General features: G+C 30.4%; 1 protein-coding gene across 1 annotated transcript; it reads left to right on the top strand.

Annotated features, from left to right (window-relative positions):
* Positions 1-525: 525 nt before the first annotated feature.
* Positions 526-7794, top strand: LOC111385346 (NDR1/HIN1-like protein 26). Its single transcript, XM_023009730.1, has 2 exons — positions 526-647; positions 6962-7794. Exons 1-2 carry the CDS (start codon positions 526-528, stop codon positions 7755-7757), a joined length of 918 nt encoding a protein of 305 aa, XP_022865498.1. The 3' UTR covers positions 7758-7794.
* Positions 7795-11445: the final 3651 nt, after the last annotated feature.

Genomic DNA, 11445 nt, shown 5'->3' on the forward strand with positions numbered 1-11445 from the left:
CCATTGTACACGGTAGAAAATTGGTCAGAAAGGACTAAGTCCAAGATTTTTGGTGGTGAGAATAGATCCAAGAATAGCAGCTGCATTGCCACTGATCATAGCCTGATGAATTGCTTCGTGACGGACATGAGCATAAGCTTGCTCTATGGTAGGAAATGGGTGAAGTCGCGACACGTCACTCCAAATCATTTTGAGTCGATCGTCAAGGCCATCCGAGAAAACATACACCTGGTCTTCTTAAATGATAGTATTATAGTTATGAATATCAACTGCATACTTCATTGGATTAGGATGCCAAAAGTCAATCTCATGCCATAACCCCTGAAGGTCATTATAGTATTTCTCAAAGAAGCCTCCACCTTGTCTAAACTGTGTCACACAACGTCTAAGATCATAGACTTGAGACGTGTCACTCCCATCAAAGTAAGTGGTAGCAATGGAGTCCCACACCAACTTGGTCATAGGAAACCTAGTGAAATTCTCTATTAATAAGGAATCCATGGTGTTAATAAGCCAGCTTGGACAATGGCGTTGTCTATGTGCTATTTGAGAAAGGATGGATCCACTAAAGGTGGTTATGGAATATCTCCATTGATATATCCCAACTTGTCTTTGCCAGAAATATACATCTCTACAACTTGGGACCAGTGAGCATAATTGGTGCCATCCAACTGAAAGCCTAAGAATAACTAACCAAGAGGTGGATGAATTGGATTTTAAGATTTTTTCGAAAAATTAATCTAAATTCAATCAAATAAAGACTAAATAGATTAATTCAAATTATAAGCGTAAATATGAAAACAATAAGTAAAATGGAAGAGAGGATGAAAACGATGCCAGTGTGGGGGCTCGATCCAAAATAATGATCTACGTTATCTATTATTAAGCTTTACGACACAATCAAAGTTTTTTCACTTTATTGATTGATTTATGGTGCAATCCAATCATTTAAAATGCTTTTGGTGGTTTACAAACTAGGAGCACTGATCTTTATACAATATTAAGTTCTACAGGATTCTAATATGACCCACACGATGACTTACAACAAGGAGCACCAATCCTTATGCTATTTAGCTTTCACAAGACCTCAATACAACCTACAAGTTTAGAGCAATGATTTTATTTCTCTCTTAATAAATGATACAATGAGTTAAATACTAAGAGAGACTAACGCTTAATGAATAAAAATAAATGATAGCTCAAGTGTTAGATAAAAACTTTAGAGAATATGATAATTAAGAATTTGATTCAATTAATCAAAGTTTTTCAATAAGAAGATGAAGAAAAACTAAGTACCATATGATTAAAAAATCTTCTCAAAATATATCTATTTTAATTAATTATTGTAACAAATTAAGTACCAAGAGAGGAAAAAAAAACTTTGATGGATATGATGATTTTACAAGTTTGATTCAATAAATCAAACTTTTAGTATAGACAAGTAGAAGAAATGATATAATGTAAGTTAAAAACTTTTCTTCAAAATATATCTATCTTCTATGAATAATAGAAATAAGTTAAGTACAAAAAAAGATATGAAAATTTTTGATGAAGATGATGATTAAAGAGTTTGAATCAATCAAAATTTTTTATATGAAGAAATAAATGTAAAGGAAAGCTCAAAGAATTCTCAAAATAAATAAATCTCATTTTGATGTGCTTGAGAGTCGCATGAAGAATGGAAAGAGAGAGGATATTTATAGAGTTCAAAATGCTTAAAAAATCTGTAAGTTCGGATGATATGTCCCGTTGACTGTCTCTTGTCCAAATAACCAATATAACCATTTGTATGGTAAAAATTAGAGGTTGGAATGGTAAATTTTGGACCATTAGAAATTCTCGATCGACCACCACACGATGACTTACGACAATGAGTACCGATCCTTATGCTATTTAGCTTTCACGGGACCTCAATACGATCCATAAGTTTAGAGCAATGATTTTACAATAAAATTTCCCTCTTAATAAATAATACAAATGAATTAAGTATTAAGAATGACTAACACTTCAATCAATGACAATAAATGACAACCCAAGTGTTAGATGAAAAATTTTGATAAATATAATAATTAACAATTTGATTCAGTCAATCAAAGTTTTTCAATAAAAAAATGAAGATGAAATAAGTAAAATGTAAGTAAAAAAATCATCTTAAAATATATTTATATTTTAATGAATGATTGTAATAAATTAAATAACAAGAGAGAAATAAGAAACTTTGGTGAATATGATGATTGTACAAGTTTGATTCAATAAATCGAAGTTTTGGTATAGAGAAGTATAAGAAATGATATAATGTAAGTTCAAAACCTTTCTTCAAAATATATCTATCTTCTATGAATGATAGAAATAAGTTAAGTCCAAAAAGAGAGATGAAAATTTTTGATAAAGATGATGGTTAAAGAGTTTAAACCAATTAAAGTTTTTGATATAAAGAAAAAAAAAAAGAAATGAATGCAAAGGAGAGCTTAAAGAATTCTTAAAAAAAATAAAAAATAAAAAAATCTCACTTTGATACTCATGAAAGTCTTATGAAGAATAAAAGAGTGAGGATATTTATAGAGATCAAAAAGCTAAAAAAAAAATTGTAAGTTCGGATGACATATTCGGTCGAGCACCTCTTGTTCGGATGATCAATATAGTCGTTTGTATAGTAAAAATTAGATGTCAGAATGGTCAATTTTTTTACTGTTAGAAATTTTCGGTTGATCGCCTCGTCCGACGGGTTGACTGTTTGGCAGTTTAGATATTTTTACGTTTTGGTCCCTTTTGAATCGATCTGAAAGTTTTGATAAACATGGACTTTTGGAAAGTATTTTTAACTAATTTTTTAAGATAAACGATATTTTTCAAATTCAAATATCATTTTAAAAGTTATCTTTTTATTTGATCAAAACGTTGCATTATAATGACTTTTAATGCACAAAAATCATCTTTAATGCATAAATAGATTTTGAGCTTAAATATTCATTGTCAAATATCAAAGTATTAGTACATTTATACTTTATCCAAGGAATCAAGTCTTTGATCCTGCTCCGAAATTTGGCTCTTAAGTTTTTGAATATGTGACTTCGATTTTGTCTTTCTTCATAAAAAAATTTGTGATGATAACTTTTGATCTTTTGACGATCGTCGATTAGTTTTTCTTTTGAAAACTCTAATCACTTAAATTCAATTTGTTAGTAAACAAAATTAATTTATTTGTTATAATCAAAACTTTAAGGTTATAATCAACCATAGGTCAACACCAACTTGATGCTGAACGGAGCAACGAAAGGTTTGGTGGTCAGGGTCAGTGTTAGTGTTTGGACTTTGGTAAGAGTTTTAGTGATTTCTGCTGTGAATTCGATGAAGATGAAATTCGATAGAGATGCACCAATTTGTTTCTTTGCATCGGAGTCTGGCGACATGGTTGGCGAGGTAAAGAAAGGGAAGGATTAGGGTTTGATGGTACGACATTGCCCATGATTAAGGTCTAATACCATATTAGAATGTGTTCACTGTGTATATATCATTCACTTAGCTTCACAATCGTTTGCTATTATATAAAGAGAGAATATAATTCATATTCTAGGCTATACGGTTTTGGTTCCTACCATCAAGCTAACATATAACGCACGTAAATTTTTAAGAAATGCGTGATTAGAAATAACATTAAAAGAAAAAAAAATGATATTTAAGAAATGGGATCAAAGTTCTTAGTCTAATTGGGCAGTCATCCCATAGATTTCTATTTTTGTTTTAAGTGTTTTATTTCTCCTCAAGAAAGATTTGCTTTCATTTTCATGCAAATTAGAAAGATGTAATTAAATTAGTTGAAAAATGAAAATATAAACTTTTATTACATTTTTCATAAAATACTCCTACATTAAAAAATAATTTAAATGTGAATAGTTTATATTTATTGATACCAAGACACATTAAATAACACTATATTAAAAAAAATTAAAAATTAATCCAATTCATTTCTACACATTAAATATATAATTCCGTTAGTCTTCATACCATTATATTGCTGGTAGAATTAACACAATTGATTGCGCTTTAATTACGGTAGCATGATATGTAAGATTTTCTTATTAATTAGTAAGATTTGAACGTGCATTGCATGTTATTTTGAAGTACTTTATAAGTGCTGTAAGAATAATATTTGATACCAATTTTTTGGAAGGATTTGACGAGTCTCAAATGAATTAAAGAAAATAAAATTTGGGATAGAAATGTAAAAGAAGAAAATTTTGTTCTCAAAATTTAAATTCTATGATTCAATTTTTTTGCGATGGTGAAAAAATACAAATGGGTAATCTTTTTATACTACATTTGATACATAATAATTAATTACTGATATATGAATTAAATACTCATTAAAATTCTTAGATACATGAATGTAAATAAATTCACCTATAATAATTTTAGATTCATGTAAATCAAGATTCATCAGGTCAATATTCATTGAATTTATATTAATGTGAATATTAACTAATTGATAATTTATAACAAGTAATTCATGTATTTATTATATATTGAAAAATTATAAGTAAAGTATTGTTAAAATAACTGAATTATAGAAAGATTAAAATCGTTCAAAAAATTATTCTCACTTGATGTGATATTTAATAAATTATTAATTATTAATTAAAGTTGTTTTGATTGAAGCCAAATTTAAAAATTAATCCAATTCATTTCTACAAAATAAAAATATATATCATTTAGGCCTTGTTTGAGCTCCATTATTTCCTCATTAAAATGAAAAATATGACCGTTATTCATCACATCAAGCCACCATATTTGACTTTTTATCTCTTGTGTGGGATCCATAATGACTATATTTTTCATTCTCATTTTTAAAATAATGTGGTTCAAACAGGGGCTTAATACTATTTAGCAGTAGTGTTAAAATACGTTTGTGACATTAAATGAGATATATAATTAAATGAATTACTTAATTTTATTTTTTTTTTGAACCTATCATTTATCGTCACCTAAACTGATGATGTCCTATCATGCTAAATTGCATTATTCGTAACCTTATAATTGATCTGTCATGATAGACTGCCTCTGTCCCCATCCCACACAACCCAAGGGAAAAAACCTTCATTGTAAGCACAACAAAACGTGAACTAGTGAGAGTAATTTGGGAAGTGACATACAATAGAGAATTCTTGAAGCTATAACTTGCATTTAAGCCCATCAACTAGAGCATCCAGGCCCAGTTTTTCTTGTTATAAACTAAGCTCTTGTTGGTTGGTGTTGATTAAATTTAGATTTTTAATATGTCTTGATAAAAGTTGATGAAACGTATAGTTGAAAAATTGTGAATCTCATAAAATGTGATATTAAAATTAATTGTTGATTTTGACTTGAAATGTTAACATAATTTTTAATTTATACCAAACAGGGTCAAGAAATGTAAGAAAAAAACTGCAAAACATGAAGGGAAAGATGAAGAAAGTAGCACCACATTTACATCCTCATAGATCTAAATTCAAGTTTTACTCTAATTAATAGACTTAAAATAATTGGATGCAAGTGAGTTGATAGCTTTTTGTCTCTTGTCGATCCCACATGTAGATCTAAAAATAAATGTAAATTTACATTTTTTTTTAAAACTTACTTTATATTTCCTTCGCTTCTTTCCATTGGATGTTTTCGATAACTTCAAAAATTTAAACAACAATTTATATCTAATATAGAAAATCATCGAACATGCTCTCAAGATTGATCCCATGTTTGATTTTCATTTTTAGGATAAAATGTATTATAAAATAGTATTTTTTTGAAAAATGTATAGTTAAAAAGTAAGAAAACGTTTTTGAAATGAGTATATAATTATTTTATAGAAGAATTTGTGGTTGGAAATGAATTTTTAAAAAAATGCACCCTAAAAAAAATGGGAGTCAAACAACAGTTGAAAAAATAAAAATGTAACTCATCCAAAAAAGTTCCGTTGGTGGTCTCTCAAACTGGGCCCCACTTTCTTTTGTTCGTAAGATCCCCACGTGTCAACACCATGCCTAGTAATCAGAGATCACATATATACATGCACTATACATACAATCCAAGCGGCAGGTAAAGAGTTCAGTATAGAAAAAGAAAGGAAGACGTATAGAAAAAACAAGAGGTGACGTGAAACGTTACGGGGTAAATTTCATCTGGGGTCCCTGTACTGTGAGCCAAATCTTAATTGGGTCCCTGAACTTCATTATAGTTTTTAATTTCACGACTCCATCATGTATCATTTCTTAAATTGATGAAAATTATTTAATCAATAGTATTATTACTATGCTACGTTATAAAAGAGCTAGTCACTATCTGAGCCCTATTTTGTTGGAAAAATAAATTTTTTAATAGCGTGTTTTTTAGAATATGTTGTTAAAAAGTTGAAATAAGTTTTAAATTTATGTGTAAAATCATTTATCAGGAAAATTGTTTAAAAATAAGTTTTAAAAAAATGAAGTTTGAAATAATGGGACTTAAAAAGGGGCTTAACATAATCTAATTACATTTTCCATAAACTTGCATTTATTAATTTAAATTTTTAGGGTGTCATAAGCTATGTCAATTAGTTGTCAAATAAGCAGTTTCCATTCATATAGACATTTTGTGACTAAATGTTATGGAATGATGGAAGTTGAAACTAAATTAAAGTTTTATAGTTTAATTGAGAAAAAACATTTAGCCCCTGTTCAATATAATGAGAAATTTAGATAAGACGTGTTTTGAAATATTAATTTTTGAAAGAATGTGGTTAAAAATCAAGCATGACGAAATGTATAACTTGTACAAATTTTTTGATTTATATGTAATATTATTTTATTAAAGAATGTGCGGTTATAAAGAAAAAAGAACAATATATTAAAATTTTAAAGGGAATCAAACAAAGGCTTAGTTACCTAATTGATATTTTCTTTAAAGTTCAGTGACCAAGGATGAAATTAACGTAACATTCGTCATTGTTAAGAGTAAGAGTGTTCCTCTTCCTCTTCCTCTTCCTCTTCAACCCCGCTGCCGCCGCAGCCACCAGGCCCAGCACCAACAAGACAGCAACCAAAACCCAGCTTTACAACCCCATGCGCCACCCCTACCGTCCTAACCCCACCGCCCGCAACCTCAGCAGTCGACGCTTCAGCTGCCGCCGTTGCTTCTGCCGATCTTGCTTCGGGTCCATTATCCTACTCATTGCTATTTTCTTCCTTGTCGCAATTGCCGCCGCTGCCTTCTACATACTCTACCACCCCCACCGCCCTGCATTCTCCGTCTCCTCCCTGAAAATCACCCAGTTCAACCTCACCACCACCACCTTCGACGGCACAACCCACTTAACAACTCAATTGAACCTTACTCTTTCCGCCAAAAATTCCAACACAAAGGTGATATTCTACTACGATCCCATGTCCATCACAGTGTCATCTAATCAAGTAACCATATCATCTGGTTCTTTCAAAAATTTCACCAATTCACCAGGCACCATTTTCATAATACACGCCACAACTGGATTAAACTACCAATTATTAGACGGGGACGAATTGAATTCATTGAAGTCAGATCTGAAGAAGAGAAATGGGATCCCATTACAGATTGTGGTGGACACGATGATAGGGGTGAAAATGGAAAAGCTGAAGACCAAAAAGGTCGGAATCAGAGTCAAGTGTAATGGCATTCGTGGATGGGTGCAAAAGGGCAAAAATCCTGCCTTGGCCAATACTTCTGATGCAAAATGTAAGGTTGATCTCAAGATCTTCAAGTGGACCTTTTAGTTTAATTATTATTATACTTCTTGCTTTTCAATGGGGATTTTGGGTCACAGTTTTAAACTTTATATATATATAAGTCGTAATGATATTATCAAGAATTTTAGACACAAATGCATAATTTCATTTCATGATGTTTACGTGGTTCTTGAGTTCTTCCATTTTTTTCCTTTTTAGCACTGTCATTGTCATGGAGTCAAAGCAGTCTTGTGTTTTGATATTTTTAAGATTATCACAATGGTGGATCAGCGGCAGTGCCCGAGAGAGTAGGTTCCCCACATGGCCACGTGTTAATCACGTGTTTTTTATAAAATAGATGTTTTTACTTATTGTAAAAAAAATTCTAGCACTTGCAACAAGTGGATCAGTGATCATAAAAATTTAGTAAATGGAAATGATCGAAATAATGTGGAGGAAAAATATTGATTGAAAAAATTGATTGTATTTTTAAACTGACAAATGTTAAAGTAATCTATGGCATTATGTAAGTCTTGATGTATATGTGTGATTTTCCATAGTAAATTGGTTCTCAACATTTCAATTTCATCAAATTGATTCAATTATTGCTAAAAGGTCAAAGAAGGTAATTTTAGCCCCCGTTTGGCCCCCATTTTGTGAAAATGAAAATGGGTGGAATCATGTTTTTTTTTGAAAAATGGGTGGTTAAAAAAGAAAGAAAAATTTTCAATTTACATGTAATATTATTTTATGGAAGATTGTTTGGTTGAAAGTAGGATAGAGAAAAATGGAATGAAAATTAATGAGGGTAAATGGAGGCTTAATGTGCTCGATTTTCCTTTTTTGTAATCAATTTCGTTATAATTGACAAGAACATTCTTTAGTCTTCAGGGGAATTTGAATCCTTGCTCTCCACATTATTGGTTTCTTGAGAATCGAAAAATGTAAGGCGCCCCAATTTTGATCATGAATCAAAAAATTCACCACTACTAACTTTAGCAGTTCCAAACCATCAAGTCATAGGATTTAGAACAAGTGAAGATGAGAAGTATGGTTTGTGATAAGTATATTTTGTACACTTATTTTGACATTTAAGTTAGGGTATTTACTTGTTATTTTGATAAATTATGACTTAATTCTATGCGTAGTGTGCTTAATTCTATGCATAGTGTGTTTTTTGGGTACAAATCAGTATAAATGATGAAATTAGAGGGAAAAAATGGTGAAAAGAGGTTTAATTGTAAGATATTCAAAGTTTGAGGACTAAAGTTCAAATATTCAAAATTGTATTGAACCTCACGATAAGAATTAGATAATGCTAGGGTTCAATTAGATGAGAAAAGAAGCGAAAATGGTGAAATATAGTCAAAATATATTCACACATCAATTTTCAGCGAAAAAGATTATGCTCCGAATTTTTAGACTCTAAATGAGACTCATAATTGGCACAGTAAACATTTGAATTGGCAAAAATGATATTTTTAGAAGAATGTAGCCTCTTTGAGTTGTCTTTTCAATGCAATTTGAATCACCTTAATTTGATATCAAAGAGAAAAATATAACAAAAATACTGATAGCTGCTCGAGGACATAACTAGGCGTGCGCTTTACCCCTTCGTAACCCTGTTAGAAGCCAAAAATGGCCTCAGAGGCGTTCATCTCACTTACTACTAGGCATGCGCCTGGTTTATTCCCATGAAAAGATTTTTATTTCGTTTTTTTTTATCCGACTATATATGGAATGACATATTTAGCATCTTATATGACCTAAACAAGGTCGAGAACATGAAAAACCATTATTTTTATCATTTAAGTGAGTCTAACAAGTGCTTAAGAAGAATTTTACAAAAAGATTTGAAGTATCAAAGCTCAGATTAAAGATTGAAGTGCAAGAAATCAAGTTTTTGAGTATTTCACCTTTTTTGTTTTTAATTTTGGGTGGTGTCTTTCAATATCTTCTTGTATAATTTGAATAGCATAATACTAGGCTAAACTTTTTGTGTATTGGATGAATGATAAAATCTTTTGAATTATATTTCTAATTCAAGACTTATCGTATTTTAGTTATTTCTTGTATTTGCGATTAAATATGCATGACTATTGTGTTATTTGATTGATTAGCTACAAATTAAATAACTTGTTACTTATTGTAGTGTTGACAAATTTACAATAAATAGAATACTGCTTATTTGACATGCGAGTACTAGGTATTAACAATTTTTTAGTGCGTATGCAATCTATAGTGATAATCATGTGATTGAATACTTTTTTTGCATATGAATTCGGACTAGAAATATGGCGGAATCATGCTAAGGATAGATTTGATATATTTTGGAAAAGAATATTAGACATTAACGGATTATCGATTGCTACGAACAATTAAATAACAAGGAAGTAATACATGTACATAATTATCTATATAATGGTGACATAATTATACGTGTCATTGGATCCAACCTTTAATTCAAATACCACACTTGCACATTAACAATCGGATGATTGCCACATCACATTATGAATATCATTATATGCAATAATTATGTACAAGTAGAATTTTCCTAAATAACACTAATTTTTTTTAAGTTGAGCATTGAAAATAGAAATCAATAGGTGAATTTTGAAATCTAATACATGTCTCATAGCAGATAAAACCAATCTTTTACATTATTAACAGTTTAATTTAGGATAATCACAAAAATCATGTGTCTTTTGTGTTATCAACATTGGATTTGATAGAAACTGGTAAACTATAGTTAGCTATTAGTCCTTGTGGGACGATAACTCAACTCGTCAATTCTATTATTTGCCAATGATTTCGTATGCTTGCAGATTTTATCCGAACACTGGCTAACGGCTTGTTAAATGAATATAAACAGGAGTTGGCTTTACTTTTGGACTAATCCACAATCCGTAATGTTTTGTGTTTTATCATAAGTTTCATAAAATTTAAAGGTCAAAATCAAATTTTAATTATAACCATACATTTCATATGACTAATATATCACTTAAATCTATAACATTATAATTTTAGTAGCATATGATGAAATCCGAACAAGCATGGTAAATTTCGAAATAGTCTCTCCTTTTGAACTTTCAATGCTTCTTCAACAAGCGGATTGATTAGCAGGTTAGGAATAAAGTATGGTCTAGTACATATCCAAATGGGAAAGCAAAGTTGCCACTATACTTACTCTTGTTTGATAGGAATTAAAATCACATTTTTAGTAAACTTTGATAAAAGTTGTAAAATATATAATTGAAAAATGGAAAGTGTTACGAAATGAAATATGTGATTAAAATTAACTGTCGGCTATAATTTAACTTAAAATAGAGGTTTTAATCCCAACCAGTCCAAATTGCGTGACATTTACTCAACTATGAAGCTGCATTTTCGTAGTAATATTAGTGTAACAATGATTAAAGCATTTTAATGATTTTCGATAATTGCAATCCGAACTCTATGGACTCAGTAAATTCAAATTGAACACCGCTTGATGTACTCAGGTCTCTGTCAGAATACACACACAGAAGGGCTCGTCGCTTTTTCTTTTTTTTTTTTCTGGCTAGGGGGGGCCCGCTACTACAGTGAGGGACCTAGCAATGCCCTGTGAAATGAAGCCCTGTTCGCTGGGGTTAATCCATTCAAATTTAATCCACCTTGTAAACGGAAGAAATGTAAAAAAACTTATATACCAACTTCCAAAAAGAAAAAAAAAAAAAACCCTGAAAAAAAAATT

Source organism: Olea europaea, unplaced genomic scaffold (genome assembly GCF_002742605.1).
Source record: "Olea europaea var. sylvestris unplaced genomic scaffold, O_europaea_v1 scaffold3131, whole genome shotgun sequence".
Taxonomy (NCBI): domain Eukaryota; kingdom Viridiplantae; phylum Streptophyta; class Magnoliopsida; order Lamiales; family Oleaceae; genus Olea; species Olea europaea.

Coding starts and splice junctions, on each gene's coding strand:
- LOC111385346 (XM_023009730.1), top strand. CDS start 526: ATGGCGTTGTCTATGTGCTATTTGAGAAAGGATGGATCCACTAAAGGT. Junction 648..6,961: donor ATCTCTACAACTTGGGACCA/GTGAGCATAATT, acceptor GTCATTGTTAAG/AGTAAGAGTGTTCCTCTTCC.